The sequence below is a fragment of the Pan troglodytes genome, chromosome 13 (assembly GCF_028858775.2).
Source record: "Pan troglodytes isolate AG18354 chromosome 13, NHGRI_mPanTro3-v2.0_pri, whole genome shotgun sequence".
Classification (NCBI taxonomy): Eukaryota; Metazoa; Chordata; class Mammalia; order Primates; family Hominidae; genus Pan; species Pan troglodytes.
Window position 1 is genome coordinate 80394928 of NC_072411.2, and position 19238 is coordinate 80414165.

General features: G+C 39.7%; 1 protein-coding gene across 22 annotated transcripts in view; it reads left to right on the forward strand.

Moving 5' to 3' along the window:
* The window catches only part of OSBPL6 (oxysterol binding protein like 6), a 203047-nt gene that overhangs the window by 173494 nt on the left and 10315 nt on the right, over nt 1-19238 (forward strand). For 16 of the 22 annotated variants that reach the window (XM_054679137.2, XM_054679143.2, XM_016950099.4 and 13 more), the window contains 6 exons: nt 5542-5649; nt 7304-7441; nt 15820-15907; nt 16424-16677; nt 17439-17576; nt 18858-18921. In XM_054679137.2, coding sequence (XP_054535112.1) covers nt 5542-5649; nt 7304-7441; nt 15820-15907; nt 16424-16677; nt 17439-17576; nt 18858-18921 — 790 coding nt within the window. The remainder of the gene's footprint in view (nt 1-5541; nt 5650-7303; nt 7442-15819; nt 15908-16423; nt 16678-17438; nt 17577-18857; nt 18922-19238) is intronic. The other 6 variants (XR_010149800.1, XM_063790608.1, XM_063790607.1 and 3 more) reach the window with 1 other exon arrangement.

Sequence of the window (19238 nt, forward strand, 5' to 3'; positions counted from 1 at the left end):
TGGGGGGAAATGTGCATCTTAGAATCAGCGAAATGTAAATAGAATTGAAGCAAAAAAATTGCTTAACATACTATATAGTAGCATAATGTAAAATCCAAGTCATATCTGTCATTCTCCCTGTCCACAACATTTCACATACCCAAATAATTATTCTGTGATGAAATAAAAGTTGCAAGTGTATTTGTTTATTCCTTAATTTCATAGTTCCCTGAGACTTGGCCAAATTTGTTGTATGTGAAGATACTCTTTATAGAATCCTTCACATCTTCTTTAAACTTTAAATTGTTGTCATTTTGAACATAATTTGGCAATATTTATTAAAAGCCTTAAAATGTTTTTACCCTTTTACCCTGTAGGTCCATGGCTGATATGTCTATTAATGCTGAAATTTAGAAAACAATCATGCACATATTCATGGCAGTATTATTTATACTAGTAAAAATAAGTAACAGCATAAGTGTCCAATATAGGAAATACTTGCTAATGCAACTATTAAAATTATGTGTGTGAAGAGTTTGAAACAAAATAACTGCTTATGTGCAAAGAATAAGGGGCAGATACAGTATGTAAACTGTGCACCCATTAAACAATATTAAAAAATACAGAGGAAAAAAAAAACTAGAAAGAAATGGGCCAAGCTACCAACAGTCGGGTAGTAAGATGCATTTTTTAAAAATTTGTCTATATTTTGCATTTTCCAAATATACTATAATGGTATTTTTGTAATTGAAAAAGCAAGTGATTTTTAAGAGAGACCCAGGATTTGGTTTTTGACAGCTCTAGCTTTGACAGTTTCTATGCTCATTTTCTCATTCCTTTTGAACCAGTTTTATTTTTATCTAAAGTGTTTAAATTTATGATGATTTCATCTTGCCATATGTTTCATATCCTTCTCCAGCCATTAGGCTTCTATGTTTTTCTCCCAGAACCCACAGTTCCATTTAGGAAAATGTTTATGCCAGAGTCTCACCCAGCCTAAGATAAATCTTCACCTAGGAATTACCTGCCAGGGTTGATGAATGGTAGTTAGTAGCTAAGGAGGTGGCAATTTAGGTAATTGATTCTGGCTCAAATCTTTAAGACAGTAACTTCTTTTACACATTGGAAAGGAATTGTGTGTTTCTTGGATATATTAGCCTTGAAATGTGCATAAGGGACATGAGGTGTGGGGAAAAGAGCATGCATTGTAGTTTTTAGTGCAGTCCGAGCTCAGTAAAGCAAGTGGTGAGAATATGCATAAAACCTGCTGCGTGAAGAATCTGTGCCCAGTTCCTGGCTTCAAGGTGCTTCCTCCCTGTTAGGCCTTTGGTCCTGTATGCCACTAATAGCGATGTTATTGCTGACAAGTCTCCATAGCTCTTCTTGCTCATTGGCTGGTTCCAGGGGCTGGTCCTCTGCCTCCTTTTCCCTTGCTTATGCCACTGCTCACTCCTCTTGGGTATATTCCCTACTTTATTTCTGCCATCTTCTAGGCCCTTTTCTGTTGTCATGAAGAGCATCACTTCCCTGACAATACTTCTCCCAAAGTTTCAATGATATTATTATAGAAACATGGTATTATTAGATAAAAATAATTTTTAGGGCAGGAAATAATAAATGTAGACCTAAGCACTACCTGAGAGCACTACACCAGAAAGCTCATGGCGCTTGGTTGTAGCTAACTTTAAAAACAGCCTGTACGATCAAGGCAAAAGGGGGAGGATGCGCAGAAAGGGGCTGTTGCATGCTCAGTTGCTGGCTTACACTTTTCACCACTGGGGTTGCCAGAGTGGGAACAGTCTTGATTTCCATGCTTCCTGTGCTATGTAACAGCAACTCTTTTCTACCACTGCATAGATATTATTAATAAAATGATGTCTTTAAAACTTTTAGCTTTGAACTCAACATGCTTAACATCTGGCTTGAAATCATAGCAGCAGAGATGAGTCTTCTACTTTTGTCTCAATTCTAAAAGTGATTAAAATAAGAACTAGCAAAATGCATCATTATCTACTTAAAATGGAACCGAACTGTTTTCTTTTGGCACAATGTTAATATTTTGGCAGGAAAGTGTAATTCTTTACCAGTAGTGGTAAACTACAGGAGATCTTTGGCTTTGAGTATTTGCCATCATTAAAAAAAAATAGTTTTGAAGTTTGAAAAAATTTTACATTAAAAAATTAAATGAAAAAAATTAACAAATAAAAATACTTCTATTTTTCTTCATCTTAATAAAAAAATCCTTTTTTTTTTTGAGACACAGTCTCTCAGTGTTGCCCAGGCTGAAGTGCAGTGACACAGTCTTGGCTCAGTGCAGCCTCCACCTAGAGTTAAAGTGATTCTCCTACCTCAGCCTCCTGAGTAGCTGGGACTATAGGCGTGTGCCACCTCACCCAGCTAATTTTTGTATTATTAGTAGAGTTGGGGTTTCACTATGTTGGCCAGACTGGTCTCAAACTCCTGACCTCAAGTGATCCATCTGCCTTGGTCTCCCAAAGTGCTGAGGTTACAGACATGAGCCACCACACCCAGCCTTCATCTTAATAAGAAATACTTTAACTGAGATTTATCTCTTTTGCTCCCATGCTACTCTTTTTGCCATCAATGGAAGAGAGAACAGGGTTTCAACAATAAGAGAGTTAAGTAAGGACACAGGTGATAAAACTCTCTCCAGACCATCCCAATGAATGCCAAAGTAACTTTGCATAGAATGTAAAAATACCTTGATTATGCTCTTATCAGAGAGCCAAATATTGATGATTTGCCCCATAAAGTATAGAAATTCCTATGAACCATAATCTAAGCATCAGAAAATCCCCAAACCCAGAATTATTTTTGCACTATTCTGGACACTAGTTGATCTTCATCATGATAACCAAGAAGCACTGTGCAGGATTCTGACTTAGCGTTTCAATCAAATTTGTATGTTTATTTAATACAACCCCAGAAAGGTTAAGTAACTTGGTGAAGACTACTTAGCCCTGAGATCAAGAGAACCTGATCTTCTGACTCCCAGGCTAGAATTTTTATTTTTCACATCACATCTAAGAAAAAGAATAAATTATATTTAATTTAAAAACCTCTGAGTTCATTTCTTATTGATATTAATGGCTAGATGTTATCTTGTGTGCCCATCACACATACCTGTAGGCATGATCACATTTAATGAACATGGGGTAAGATGAGAGCTTAAATAAGAATTTAATTTTTTTAAATATCCAGAGCAAGCTTTTCTTATAAATGGCAAACCTATCTTTAACATTCCCACCCCTGAAGAAAACCACTACTTATCTTTGCCCTTGAGTTTTTGTGGGGTTGTTTTGTTAACACTCTCACAGTGGCAACAGAAGGTATAGCTACTTTGGAGGAACCATTATTTGAGGTTTGTATGAAACCCTCAGGTCAAGACTGTGATTCTGGGCTGGGCAGGGTAGCTCCTGCCTGTAATCCCAGCACTTTGGGAGGCTGAGGCCAGAGGATCACTTGAGGTCGGGAGTTTGAGACCAGCCTGGCGAACATGGCAAAACTTCATCTCTACTAAAAATACAAAAATTAGCCAGATGTGGTGGTGCATACCTGTAATCCCAGCTACTTAGGAGGCTGAGGCATGAGAATCACTTGAGCCCAGGAGGCCGAGGTTGCAGTGAGCTGAGATCACACCACTGCACTCCAGCCTGGGTGACAGAGCAAGAGTCTGTCTCAAAACAAACAACAACAACAAAACTGTGATTCTGCAATTAAAACTATCAAATAGCTTACCATGAGGCCTCCCACTTACATGACACCAAAGCATATCTGGTTCCAAATGTTTCAGTAACTAAGGCAACTATGCATTTACTTGTAGGCAGAGAAGCAACAAAGAAGAAATCAGCATCTTTTGTGGTCCTAACTTATAGGAGAAAGGCCTATGGTACTCACAATAGATAAGAGTAATGCAGTGTCGTTGCTGGGTTTTTTTCTAATTCTAAGTGTTTGAGATTTTGCTCCAAGAAAAATGATCCTGAGCACTTTTTCAGGATGAAAAGATACTAGGAGTCTTCCTTTGAGGCACATGGTTTATCTACTAAGAATGTTATCACCTTTTTTCCCATAAAACATTCCTGTTTTCTCAGATCGTCAGAGACATACTTCCTCCTATCTCCAAATGTAATGACTGTAGAATCTGTATCCACCTTTAATCCATCAATGTGACAGCCCTCCAGATCAAGTATATGATTTGACATATTTTACAAACTGGTTCTAACAGCTTCAAACAAAATCCAAAGGCTGCAAGTGATAGTTCTGTCCTCAAAAAGCAAAAACTGGGTTGAGGGAAGGGAAGACATGGGGACCAGGATGGAGAGAGGAGAGAAGAGGCTGCTCTGTGCTCCATGCTCAAGGAGTAAGCAATGAAGAGTTTAGCTACTTTGTTTTTACCCTGGGTGTTTTAATAGGTACAGAGTTGTAATTATGAGATTATATTTGTGTATGTATTGATTTACTGTATTCATTGGCTCTGAATGAAGCGGAATGCCCATTCCCTGAAGCAGATGCCCTCTTTACTAGGCACTGACATTTATATCTTTACATCTTCTAATCGCTGATCTTAATGGGAAGGAAAAGAAGACTATCTTTTCTCTGGGCCTTGTCTTCTCACAGGTCTTTAACTTGAGGCTTGATATAATTCCAGTTAGCTACATCTGTAGTCTATAAATGGAACATGTTTCTGTGTATCAATGGGATGTTCATTCCCAGAGGATTCACTGTACCTTTGTCAACAGGGTTCTTGTAGGGATGCCATGCTTATGTAAAGCTGTTCTCTTCTTGTAATAAATGCAGTTGCTCCGCATACTAAACCGTGTTATAGCAAGTAGTGTTTTACTGATGCTAACTTAAAGCATGTTGGAGGTAGTGTTATGAGGAGAACTTAGAGCTGGGGTACTTTCAGTGCTATGTTCTTTGTTATGGTTGTCAGTGTCTACACTGTTGAGTGAAGACACCTTTTTGTTTGCACTTAAGTTAGTTCTGCAGCACTGTCATATATATTAATTATGTGCTCCTGGAAAATGAAAATACAGATGTTTTCTTTAAACACACTAAAATATAATTCTATAAACTAAAGCCAGTTCATTCCATTTCTAACTAATTTTTAAGATAACTACCCAGCTTTGAAACAACTCCCAAACTATAGAAACTAGAACAAAAACATGAAAGAATTTTCAATGAAAACAACAGTTTTCATCACAGGCTGCAAAAAGTAATATATATGTAGTGGTAGACTGGGCTTGAGTATAATGGGACTCACTCTAAAGGAAAGAAAATTTCATGAATCACTTTTATGAAATCTATTAACTCTTTCAGCCCACCAACCTGCAAAGTTGCAATCTTGTTTTATAAAAAATGAATACCTTAATTTTGAGCCATTTATTTACTCCTTGCTGGTAGGGTCTGGCTCATGATGGCTTCAAAAGTTAGAGCTAAGAACATCACAGACATTATTGTCTAACTTGTACCTGTGTACTTGTTCTGTTTTATGCTTGCTTATTAATTTTAAATTACATGTGTGGTTTTTGTTATTTTAAGGCACTCAACCAGAATGCTGAACTAAGGAGTCGGTTGAACAGAATACATTCAGAGTCTATTATTTGTGATCAGGTTGTCAGTGTAAATATTATTCCTAGCCCTGATGAGGTAAGACTCATTTTAAATAGATGCAGAGTACCTATTTTTTAGCATCTAAATTTACTGCATATTTTTGTTTATTTATATCCAGTTCTTTCACAGTTAATAAGGTTCCCTCCATAAATATTTGTGTCACTGACAGTTCAGTGTTCTTTGAAGTAAAGGTTATATAAGAGCTTGACATCATTTATACCTGGTGATCAGTGTCTATTTTTATTTATTCCTATGTTCACCTGATGCCACTGAATATTTGATTTATATATCTACTCCAGCTTGTTAATTTTCAATGTCTGTCTCATTCATCATTGGAAGTGTTCATTAGCATCAAATGGCCGGTGAAATGTTGCAAAAAAAAAAAAAAAAAATAGCTGAGAAGTTGCCAAGTAAAAATGTTATTAAGGTTTGTTTTGAAAGCCCTAAGGACAGAAGTCACCTGACCTTGTTAAGATAATACTAACGGTGCTGCTACAGCTACTACTGCTGCTGCTGCTAATTAATAGCTGACATGTGTCAAGTGAATGCTTACTATGTGCTAGGTATTGTGTTAATGACTTTGCATGTGTTATCTCATTTGACACTCTCAACAACGCTCTGTTAGGTGGTATTATTATTCCATTTTTCAGATTGAAGAAAAGAGAATAGGAGAACATTCAGTATATGGGCTAAACTAAACTTAAGTGTATAATTCTGTTTATGACTCTCCATAAAATTATTACTTTATAGCATGAGAACTTACACTTTTTAACAGTAATGTTAGAGCTTTATATACAGTGGTGATATATGTAACAAGATGAGAGGTTTAACTGATACTAAGGTCATATTTGTACCAAAAACATACATTTTACTAGAAATCTATAGGTACAAGGGTTCTAACCTCTTAGGAAACGTTATCCCAGGACAACTTGTCTTTGACTTAAGTTTTCCACCCTAAATCCATTCACCTCCATGGGCCCTGTGTTCTCTGATAACACTTGTATTCACTCAACTGCCCAGAATCTAGAAGTATTTCTAAAATTTGTCATTCAAAAATAATTTGATAATCTCAGTTGGAATCTTCTTTTCAACCTGAAATGTGCACTAGAATATATATATACATTTCTCTTACATTTTTTATTGAAACTTAAATAGCTTCCTTGAAAACTATTTATCACTTATTGAATAAAAGTGTAATTTGAAATAAGATTCAATATTCCAGTCATGTGTTTTATTGGTTAAAATTCATGATCAAATTGGAAAGTGACGTATATAGTCTGTCTCAAAAATTAGTTTTATAGATTTTCTTAGCATAACTCTAGTAGTTTCTACAAATATTTCTTCATGTTTAATGTACCGTTAGAATATGACAGACCTAAGAATAAGAGAATGAAGTTGTCTCTACAGTCAATCAGGGTATTCATAGCGGCTTAACCTGACTTAGTATCAATCAACCAAAGATTTAAAATCAAGGCACAGTACCAACACCTTTCAACTATTCCTTTTGGGGTCTTTAGACACATTGGAAGGAAACTTATACAGTGATCATTGCTGAATTGCAAGTGAAAATTGCTTGTGGCCGCCACTTTTTAACATACAGTATTAAAGAGTAGAAATCTGGCTAATTTGAAGGAATAGCTATTCTAACAGGGAGAAAAGCAATTACACTGTATGCTTCTGTCTTCTGCAGGCTGGTGAGCAAATCCATGTCAGTCTCCCCTTATCACAGCAAGTAGCCAATGAGAGCCGCCTCTCCATGTCAGAGTCTGTTTCTGAGTTCTTTGATGCCCAAGAGGTGCTCCTCTCTGCAAGTTCGTCAGAGAATGAGGTATGTATGCCTCCTTGACTTGTTGGCCTCAACATCTTGTGACTGAGTTTGAGTTAAAGAACATAAAACTGTGGAACTTTTTGGTGGTTACTTTCATTTGTTTTTTTGTTTACATCATAGTAAAATGTCCAAATTGCAGCAAAGCTAAAAGCATGCAAACTATTATGAGTTCCCAATTACTGAGCACTTAACGTTTCTGAGCATCAAGAATTTAAATTTGATGAATTAAGGGAAAGAATCAACATTTATTGGAGTGTCTTCTATGATTCCTATTTCAGGGTAACAAAAGAGTTTATGACAGAGCTGTTTATAGAAGGAGACTAGCTAATAAATATAGAAAGAATGAGAGAATTAGGAAAGCACCGTTCATGCGCATACACAGACACATACATATTAGATATTTTCGCTAGGGACATGAATTTAAGCTTGGAAGGATAATGTGTAGCACATAGCTAGTTGGGTAATTATGCTTTTTGGAGGTTAACCGCTGACTATCATAAAAGCTGTACTGGATTGCTCTTCATGCTTATGATTCTTGCCAAGGTCTTGGAAACTGGGAACCTCTTCCTTGGTCAGGTTGCAGAAATTAGCTCTTTTGCTACAGTGTAGTCAACTTTTTCTGGCATGAGAAAAGCAGCCAAAACTCTTTTCCACAAAGCTGATTAGGAATTTTGTCATTTGGGATTGCAAATCTATACTGCATTTTTACAAAAAAGAAATGAAATCATTGCTAAACATTATTTCCATATGCATAGAAAACAGATTGGAAGGAAACATCCTGACAATTAGTAGTAGTTGTTTTTGGATGTTTGAAATTATGAGTGATTTTAGAAACAAAGACAAAGTGGAAAAGAGAAAGCAATAGTGAATACATATCATTTTTATAATGGGAGAAAAGTAAAATAGAATTCTTATATCAGATACTGAATTTGTCAGCATACCAAGGCATGCACCTGCCTGTCAGATCCCAAGGCATGCATTAACAGGTTCAGAGCGACTTCCATTCACAGGCTGGAATGCTAATTTAATGATCTGTGATGGTAACTGATACATACTCTCAGATGGACAGAATAATCATCCTTGCTAATTAGTGCCTCTTTTCCTGTAGGCAAATCTGCATGGCAAGCCTAATTCTAGTCAGAGATTGCCTGATGAGCAAGGGACATGAGTAAACTTAAGGCTACAGGGCCAGAATGTTAGAGCTCCATACTCACCCTCCATCATAGGGATACTCTGGCACAAGGACTTGGTATTTGTGTCTGTCTGCCTGCACCCCCAGGGACCACCATGCTGTCAATAATGCTACCAAAATTTCCTTTTCTGACTCTGCCTTGCTGAGCTCCCATAGCTGACCCATCCTTCATCCTTCTTTTTTTGTTGTTGTTGTTTTTGTTTTTGTTTGTTTTTGTTTTGAGACAGAGTTTCGCTCTTGTTGCCCGGGCTGGAGGGCAGTGGCGCGATCTTGGCTCACCACAACCTCTGCCTCCTGGGTTCAAGCAATTCTCCTGCCTCAGCCTCCCAAGTAGTGGGGATTACAGGCATGCACCTCCACGCCCTGCTAATTTTGTTTTTTCAGTAGAGACAGGATTTCTCCATGTTGGTCAGGCTGGTCTCGAAATCCCGACCTCAGGTGATCCGCCTGCCTCAGCCTCCCAAAGTGCTGGGATTACAGGCATGAGCCACTGCACCTGACCCCTTCATCCTTCTTTAGTCAGGTTACAGTCAGATTTGACCGTGCATTATGTGAGTTCTTACCTATCATCTGATGACTTCCTAGCTTACCTTTCTGAGAGCTATTTCCAAGTCCCTGGGGCACACCCAGCTGGGACCCCAGGTACTGCTTGCCCTGGACACTGGGTATACGAAATGAAGAGGATGTGAAGCAGGTTATTGCATGAGTCCAAGCAAGATGGTGGTGCCACCCTGGGACAGGTGAGGGGTTGGGGAGTGAATGTGGTGGCAGAGAGCGGGATAAGAAGGTGGAGGGCAGGGTCGCAGGGAGATGAGACATTCACTGTGAGGCATCATGAGTTTATCAGACCTCTCAGTGGAGTTACCTGTCAGGCATTTGCATATTTAAGTCTAAAACTCAAGGACAGAACTGTCCAAGAGAGAGTCAGCTCGGGATCTGCATAACCAGCTACCTGTTAGACACTGACACCTGGTGCTCACAGAACCTCTAATTCAGCACGTCCCAAAAGAGTTCATCAACAAGCCCCACCACTCCGCCAGGGGAGAAACCCCAGCCTGCCCATACCTCTCATATCGCCTATCTAAGTGCCCCTCTACCCAGCTGTTCACACCAAATGCCTGAAGATTTTCCTTCACTCCTTCTTTCCCTTTACTACCACCCACCTTGATTCACTCGGGTTCTATAGCTTCCATCATCTAAATACTCTCAGATTTGTACATCTTCCTGCAGCTTCAGTGCCACTGCTCCAATTCAGTTCCCATCTGCTCCCCACCTAGATCACCCCATCAGTCTCATAACTTTTCCAGTCTCCCATCTTGCTGCCTCCCATCCATTTTCCACTGGAGAACCTGAGTAATCTTCCTAAAAGGCAAATCTGATCATGTCTGTATTCCTAAGGACACTGTATCCAGTGTCCTTAGGATAATATTCTAAACTCCTTAGCTATTAAAACAAAGACCGTTATAATCTGATGCCTGCTGTCTCTCCAGCCTCATGCCACCTGTCTTCTGGAGCCTTCCAACAGCCAAAGGAATGATTTCTGGAGTTGCCCATTTGCTAAAGATATCTTGTGTCCCTTGCTGTAGCAAGGAGAGTGACTCTCTCCTACAACTCACACTGGAAAGAGCTGAACTGTACCCCCATTCCATGTGCCCCATACCTCACAGGTTTTCATAAAATAACTGTTTTTACTTGCAACTTCTCCCTTTATCACAACACTTGGCCTTAAGTATTTGAAGGGGGTAGGCCAGCAGATAAACCCAAGTGACAGATATTATGATGTTCTCAGAGTTGCTTTTCCCCTTCAGCTAAGGCTCGATTTCTGGGACAATCTCATCTGCCCAAGTCTCTAAGTTCCCTTATGTATAAGAGAGTTCTCACATTGCCATAAGGAAATACCTGAGACTGGGTAATTTATAAAGGAAACAGGTTTAATTGGCTCACGGTTCTGCAGGCTGTACAGGAAGCATGATGCTGGCATCTGCTTGGCTTCAGGAAACTTACAACCATGGCAGAAGGCCAAGGGGAAACCAGCCCTCACATGACCAGAGCAGGAGCAAGAGAGCAAGGTGGGAGTTGCTACACACTTTTATACTACCAGATCACGCAAGAACTCACTCACGATCAGGAAGACAGTACCAAAGGGGATGGTGCTAAACCATTCCAGAGAAAACCATTCCCATGATCCAATCACCTCCCACCAGGCCCCACCTCCAACATTGGGGATTAGATTTCAGTGTGAGACTTGGATGGGGACACACATCCAAACTGTATCACCTTGTGGTGAGGTCTCCCCAGAAGGCTCCTCACACCTTCACACTCATAGTCTTAGCAACCCACCTGGTGAGTTGACTATACATGTGGGAATCCTAGCAGCAGCTGCAGGCTAGGCTCAAGCTGCATATCCTGCACTGCAGCTGCCAAAGGAAATTGGGCCCCTGCACTTGCCATCTACCCTGGCCCAAGCACTTCCCGCAGAGATCCACAACTTCAGCTCCTTCACTCTCTTCAGACCCTTACTCAAAGGTCACCTCCAGGGAAGCCTATGCTGGCTGTCCTATCTACAATTTAGAGTTGCCATTTCTTCCTTTCCTCTGACCTTTTGGGGTTTTTCTATTTATTTTTGAGACAGAGTCTCATTCTGTCACCCAGGCTGGAGTGCAGTGGTGCAATCTTGCCTCACTGCAATCTCCACCTCCTGGGTTCAAGCAAGTCTCCTGCCTCAGCCTCCCGAGTAGCTGGGATTACAGGCATGCACCACCATGCCTGGCTAATTTTCATATTTTTAGTAGAAATGAGGTTTCACCATGTTGGCCAGGTTGGTCTCGAACACCTGACTTCAAGTGATTCGCCTGCCTCGGCCTCCCAAAGTGCTGGGACTACAGGCGTGAGCCACTGCGCCTGGCCTCCTCTGACCTTTTGTATCCCTCTTTCCTCATTTTTTTTCCTTCATGCTTATCACTGTCTTAAATATATATATATTTCCTATATTTCATTTGTTGTGTGTCTGCCCCACTAGAACATAAATTTCATGAAGGCAGAGATTTAACCACTGTGTCTCCTGCACTAAAACAGTTCTGGTGAGCCCAGAGCAGGTACTCAATAAATATCTGCTAACTGAGCAAAGGAAGACATGCTTATAATGATTATTCTGAGAAACATCTGGGCATTAGCTGTCTTACATTAACATTTTCCATGGCTGAGGGAAAAATCCTCTTTATATGTTATTTACCAATGCACTTTACTGAATGAATCCTCTGCTCTTTTAAAAAGTGTTCTTCTTGCTTCCACAATAATCTATTTGCCTTTACTTTTAAACTTGTTTCTGCAATGCTGCATGCCTGGTCACATTTAGGAAAAATATATATTTTCTGAACTCTTTTGAATCCCTAAGTTTGTAAAGAGAAATACTTGGTTCCAGGACTTCTTAACCACGGGGCAGAGGACAAACTGTTTGATTACAATAGTGCAGAGCCTTGGCTCTTTGTGCAGGGTAGCGTGAATTGACCACAGCAAGATAGCCCAGCCTTAGTTACTGCACACATGTGACATGTATACATCTTACTCAAGGCCCACTATTATTGTAGAATTCTTTTACACCAGTGATTTCTGATCATTTCTATGATATATTAGTTTGGGAGAGATTAGAAATTGAAGAGGAAGGCCAGGCATGGTGGCTCATGCCTGTAATCCCAACACTTTGGGAGGCAGAGGCAGGATGATTGCTTGAACCAGGAGTTTGAGACCAGCCCGGGCAATACAGGGAGCCCCCACCTCTACAAAAAAATAAAATAAAATAATTAGCTGGGCATGGTGGTGCATGCCTGTGGTCCCAGCTCCTTCAGGAGGCTGAGGTGGGAGGATCCCTTGAGCCCAGGAGGGAAAGGCTGTGTCGAGCTGTGATTGTACCATTGTACTCCAGCCTCAGTGACAGAAAGAGATCCTGTATCAAAAAAGAACGAAGGAACGAAAGAAAGAAAGGAAGGGAGGGAGGAAGTAAGGGAAAGAAGAAAGAAAGAAAGAGAGAGAGAGAGAAAGAAAAACAAAGAAAGAGAAAGAAAGAAAGAAAAGAAAGAAAGAAGAAAGAAACAGGAAGGAAGGAAGGAAGGAAAGGAAGGGAGGGAGGGAGGGGAAGGAAGGAAAGGGAGGGAGGAAAAGGAGAAAGGAGGCAGGGAGGGAGGGAAAGAAAGAGAAAGAAAAGAAAGAGAAAGAAGAGAGAAAAGGAAGGAAGGAGGGAAGGAGAAAAAAAGAAACAGAAAAGGAAAGAAGAGAGAAAGAAGAAAAGAAATCGAGGAAGAACAGACTTTATAGCTGTTTGTAGGATAAACATGAGTGTTTTCTTAACAAATGTTCAAACAATAAACATGCATGCAATGTGAATTTGGTTTAGGTAGACATTTGTCTCCTCAAACATAATTGTGTATGATTAGATTTTTTTCAGAGAAATCACCAGAGGAGTTTGATTTACTTTTTTTCACTTTCAAGCATAAGAAGTTGGCTTTTCATGAGCCTGATGGTTTAACCTTCAGCTCTGCTGCAGTCAGTAGGAACTGTGGGAACCAGTTGCAGCGGGAAAATATGAATCAGAAAAAGATTTTGTTCTCAATTTGTCATCTTTATGGGCTTACTCTGTATGCAAAAACAAAATTACCATTATTCATCCATGTGTGCAATCATTCTGTCCATCACTTTTCTCCCTAAATATATGAATTCTTCTCAACCCTAATTTTTAAAACATTAGCAATAAATCCAGAAACCTTAAAGACAAAGACCAATTGTTTTTATGTACAAATTCAAAATTTTTACATGACAAAAGAATTGGCATAAACAAAGTTTAAAAATGCAAGTTAAGAAAAATGTAATCTATATGTCAAACTGAAAAATTTGTGAAAGATAAGACAAGGAGTTCATAAAGGGTGAAATTTAAACTTTAAAGCAATCTTTTGGCCAGGTGCAATGGCTCATACCTGTAATACCAGCACTTTGAGAGGCTGCAGTGGAAGGATTGCTTGAAGCTAGGAGTTCAAGCCTGGGTAACGTAGCAAGACCCTTCATCTCTAAAAAAAAATTTATTTTTTAATTGGCAAGGCATGGGAGTGTGTGCATGTAGTCCCAGCTACTTGGGAGGCTGAGGTAGGAAGATCCCTTGAGCCCAGGAGTTATGAGCTCAGGTTGCAGTGAGCTGTGATGGTACCAATGCACTTCAGCCTGGGCAGCAGAGTAAGAGTCTGTCTCAAAAAAAAAAAAAAAAAAAAAAGTGATCTTTTATGTATACTAGGTAAATACTAAAAAAGATGGATAGTGTAAAGTGTTTAAGTGAATGTGGAAAGATGGATGATGTTCCCATATATTGCTGACGAGAACAAACTAATCCAGTCTTTCAGGAGAGCAATTTGGCAACATGGAACTAAAGCCTCAAAGTGACCCATCTGATCTAGAAATAAATTTTAATGTAATCACCAGGCAGATTTATGAAAATATATTTACAAGGATGTTCATCCAAGTATTGTCTATAATAATAAAATGTTAGAAACCACCTATATGCTGGTTAAATTCCTTGTTATAATCATATAATGAAATATGTTGCCTTTCCAAATAAAGTAGCTGTAGCTACTATAATGAAAATGTATTCAGAATGCTATAAAGAAATATGTAAACTGATGTCCTTTTTCAGTATATAAAGATAGATGTGTCAATATGTTTGTACAGTCATTTTGAAATTGGAGGATAATACTCACCAAAATGTTACATGGTTTCCTATAGGTGATGGGCTGATGGGTAATTTTCATACTCATCTGTTTACTCTTACCTGTTTTCTAATTTTTTACAATAAGAATGTTTTATATTCAGAAATAAATACAGCATTGTTTCCATTTTGAAGGAAGTAAGTATCAGCAGCTTTCTTGCCTGTGGGAAAGTCATTAGTTTTCCCATTCCTCTGATGTTCTATCTTATCTTCTCTTTCCTGATCTGCTTTAAGTCCCTTTAGTATGTACATTGTTCCTTAATTTCATTTTTCTGCTAATTTGTGTTTCATTTTAGTTTCACATTTTTCTCATGCAGGGGGTGGCTTCACTTTGCATCTCTCCCCATTGTCACAGAGGCCAACTGAATCTAAGCCGTATTTCTTTTTTTTTTGAGACAGAGTCTCGCTCTGTCGCCCAGGCTAGAGTGCAATGTCGCGATCTCAGCTCACTGCAACCTCTGCTTCCCGGGTTCAAGCGATTCTTCTGCCTCAGCCTCCTGAGTAGCTGGGACTGCAGGCGCATGCCACCACACCCGGCTAATTTTTTGTATTTTTAGTAGAGACAGGGTTTCACCATGTTAGCCAGGATAGTCTCGATCTCCTCACCTTGTGATCTGCCTGCCTCAGCCTCCCAAAGTGCTGGGATTACAGGCATGAGCCACCACACCCAGCTGACTGAGCTGTATTTCTTACCCAGATCTACACAGCATCCTAGTATCTGGCCTCCCTAGGGAGAGCTGCCAAATATCTTCCTGAAAACCAAATCTGACTCCAACATCCTGTGCATTTTTGTTGGTTTTACTAACTCTTAGGATTGTATATGAACCCTTTTCGTTGGCATGAAAAGCCCTTCACTGTCAGGCCCTCTTGTTTTCTCTCCCCTCTGTCACAGCCACTCTCAACATCCTTGCATTCCTGGGATAAATCTTGCTCTCATGGGCCTTACCTTTGCACGATCTCTCTTCTTTGTGTGCTTCTGTCCCTTCTAATAACTGGGCAACTCCTATTCATTCTCTAACACCCAGTTTAAATATTGCCCCCTGGGCAGCTTCTCCTGAGTCCTCTAAGGTAGAGTCATAGGGCCTTCTCTTAGTTATTAGGTTGGTGCAAAAGAAAGTAATGGCAAAAATGCAAGTACTCTTGCACCAACCTGAAACATTCTTAGTGTATTATATTAAAATATTTCTGGTTCTTTACTGGTCTCCCCTGCCCTCCTGCCCCTACTAAGACAAAGAGCTAAAGACCAGGCTCCCTTCTAGTGATCCTATATGCTAGTTCATGAAGACCCTCAAGTGTTCATTGCACATATGTCAAATACTTTTCCCTCTAGGACCTCTGCTTCTCACTGGAACAATATTTTGTTATTTTTAATCATTTGATTATCTGAGCTTGCAAAACTGAACAAGAATTCTGATCCTTGTATGTTCTTCCCTTCCTTAGGCTTCAGATGATGAGTCTTACATCAGTGATGTGAGTGATAATATATCTGAAGACAACACCAGTGTTGCAGACAATATTTCTCGGCAAAGTATGCATCATTTGAGCTTCCAGGTTGTTCTATCTACATGCCAAATTGCAACACGAAGACTTAATGAACAGGCATTCCCCCTCCCACCCCACCCCCACCCCTGCTAATTGTTCTTTTGGCAGCTGATTGTTCAATACATTCTATTTTGTATGATCTCTTGAGGTAAATGGTTGAAAAAATCTGTTAGGTAAATGGTTAAGAGAAAACGTTTTTCCTCTTTCTCAAACCAACAGCTTGAGTCCTTCTTATTAAATGTATTTAATTTTTTAAAACTTAGCCTGTCTTGTCTTGAATGATATTTGAGTGTATCTAATGCCTTATTTATAAAACTATACACTGTTGTTTTCTGCATTTATTAGCAACCTTGCATTGAAAGAATTCCATTTACTTTTGAAAAGATATAATGAAGACTCATGAAATGTCTCAAAATCAGATTTATTTGAAAGTTATTTCCCTTCTTGATTTTGTGAAATCAGAACAGCAAAGTGTCCTTCACTGTGACTCTCCTTCTTCCAGTCCTGAATGGAGAGCTTACAGGAGGGGCCTTCCGAAATGGGCGTCGAGCATGCCTGCCAGCTCCTTGTCCTGACACCAGTAACATTAACCTGTGGAATATCTTGAGGAACAACATTGGTAAAGACCTGTCTAAAGTCTCTATGCCTGTGGAGCTAAACGAGCCGCTCAACACCCTGCAGCACCTCTGTGAGGAAATGGAATACAGCGAGCTCCTGGACAAGGCTTCGGAAACTGATGATCCATATGAGCGCATGGTAATAAATAACTAACAGAGCAGCGCCCCTCAGGGATTTGCCAACCCTAGACCTGGGCTAAGCCAGAATTCATTATGATATATTTGGCATTTGCATAATATTCTTACTGCATAGTAAAAGAGGAATTGACCTGTTTGCATAAATCCGGCAAGGCCAAAACCTCCCAGATACCAACACAGGAAGACATACTTTTTGTGCCTTATCCTTGGTCTAGAGTGTTTCTAAAGTTAAGGTGTAAAGGTCTCATACTCCTTAGAGGTTGAAGGCACACCTTGCCTCACTTTATCAGTTTTTCCTGAATGTCAGGATAGCCCATCTGTTCAGGAACTTAGGTCTGAGAAAATAACTTCTGTTTATACTTCACCCTTTATCCCATATGGCTGCGGGAAACATGCCATGCCCTCTGAAAAGCACCCGCAACCACAATCCTCATGCACATGAGGCTAAGATCATGCCTGTGGCAGAACCAATAAGCTGGGTTTCAGAACCTTTGAACTCTGTGATACTCATGACGTTGGATGGAAGGGTGAAAAATGCTTCACCTCAGTGGCCTGCTGGTTTCTGTGCGAGTGGTTTTACCTAATTTTACCTATTTTTTTCCCCATGAGTTGATAAAAATTCTGTACAGACAATAGAAAATGCAACTGTCATCAAATCAACACCCATCCACATGAGGTGTGTAAAATCTAGAGGGATGAGGAACAAACAGACCCAGCAGTCGTCTCTCCTATATTATTCCCTTTTCTTCAATGTTTTAACAGGTTCTCGTTGCTGCATTTGCAGTTTCAGGATACTGCTCCACCTATTTCAGAGCAGGAAGTAAGCCATTCAACCCAGTCCTTGGGGAGACTTATGAATGCATTAGAGAAGACAAGGGATTCCGCTTTTTCTCAGAACAGGTAAGCGCCACTGGACTCAGTGAGGTTTCTATATAGGTAAGAGGACAGTTCAGTGATGAAAGCACCATTTCGATAACAATCTGTTGGGATGGGTTATGATACCAGTTGTGAATTCAAAGTATCTGAGACAGGTCTTAATCAGTTTAGAAAGTTTATTTTGCCAAGGTTAAGGAAACACCCATGACACAGCCTCAGGAGGTCCTGACAAAATGTGTCCAAGGTGTTCTGGACACAGGTTGGGTTTATACATTTTAGGGAGATATGCACCATCAATCAATATATGTAAGATGTACATTGATTCTGTCCAGAAAGGTGGGACAACTTGGAAATGGAGACTTCCAGGTCATAGGTAGATAAGAAAGGTTGCATTCTTTTGGGTCTCTGATCAGCCTTTCACTGAATACACAATTTACATGTGAGAGGGTGGTAGAGAGAGAGTCACTTATGCCTCAGTCTCGCTCTGTGAATCTGCATTTTTACATAGACAGTAGGGCAGAGGAAGTAATCAGATATGCATCTCTCTCAGGTGAGCAGAAGGATGACTTTGAGTTCTGTCAATCCTTTGTCCCATACCTGTGAAGATAAGCTATCAATGTACATTGCCAGGTTGAAATTCAACAGAACTGTTTTAGGGTAAAGATCTTGAGGCCCACAAAGAATTTCCTTGTGGGCAAATTGTGAGGGAGAGAGGTAGCCTTTTAAAAAAAAAAAAAAAACTTTGTAGCTATCTTTTTTAGGAATAAAATGGGAGGCAGGTGGTCCCGAGATTTATTTTCTTTTCACACAGTTAAGAAAACTAACACAAGAACAGAAAACCAAACACCGCATGTTCTCACTCATAAGTGGGAGTTGAACAATGAGAACACATGCACACAGGGAGGAGAACATCACACACCGGGGCCTGTTGGGGGGTGGCGAGCAAGAGGAGGGATAGCATTAGGAGAAATACCTAATGTAGGTGATGGGTTGATTGGTGCAGCAAACCACCATGGCACGTGTATACCTGTGTAACAAACCTGCACATTCTGCACATGTATCCCAGAACTTAAAGTATAATTAAAGAAAGGAAGGAAGGAAGAAAGAAAGGAAGGAAGGAAGGACAAATTCACTTCACTTATGGGCATTATTTCCCCTCTAAATTGTTTAAGTTCTCAGTGTTTTTAAAGCATGAAGTCTTACAGATTTACTTATACATTTTGAGAATAATTCAGTAAGAGAAATGGATGACCATGTGGAAGTTTTAACACTGATACTGCCTTCTTTTTTGTTTTTAATTACCAGGTTAGCCATCATCCACCCATTTCTGCCTGTCACTGTGAATCAAAGAATTTTGTGTTTTGGCAAGGTTTGTATTTCAATTATAATTTAAAATCAAATGTATGAGCCTATGAAAAAATATCTGGCTTCCAAAGGGACATTGTATTCAGTTTAGATTTCTACCTTTGGAACTCAGCAAATGTTAGTAATTGGTGCAGAGCTCATTTTGAGAAATCGAAATTCCTGGTTTCAACATGAAACAGTTTCAGCTAGGAGATGAGATTGCTTATCTTGGAAACAATGCTGTATGGAATAGCAGAGCTCCATGCGGACTGTGCCGGCGGAGAGCCACCACCTTATCTCATGTTCCTTATTGTCTGCATCTGTAACATGGAGGTTCCATCT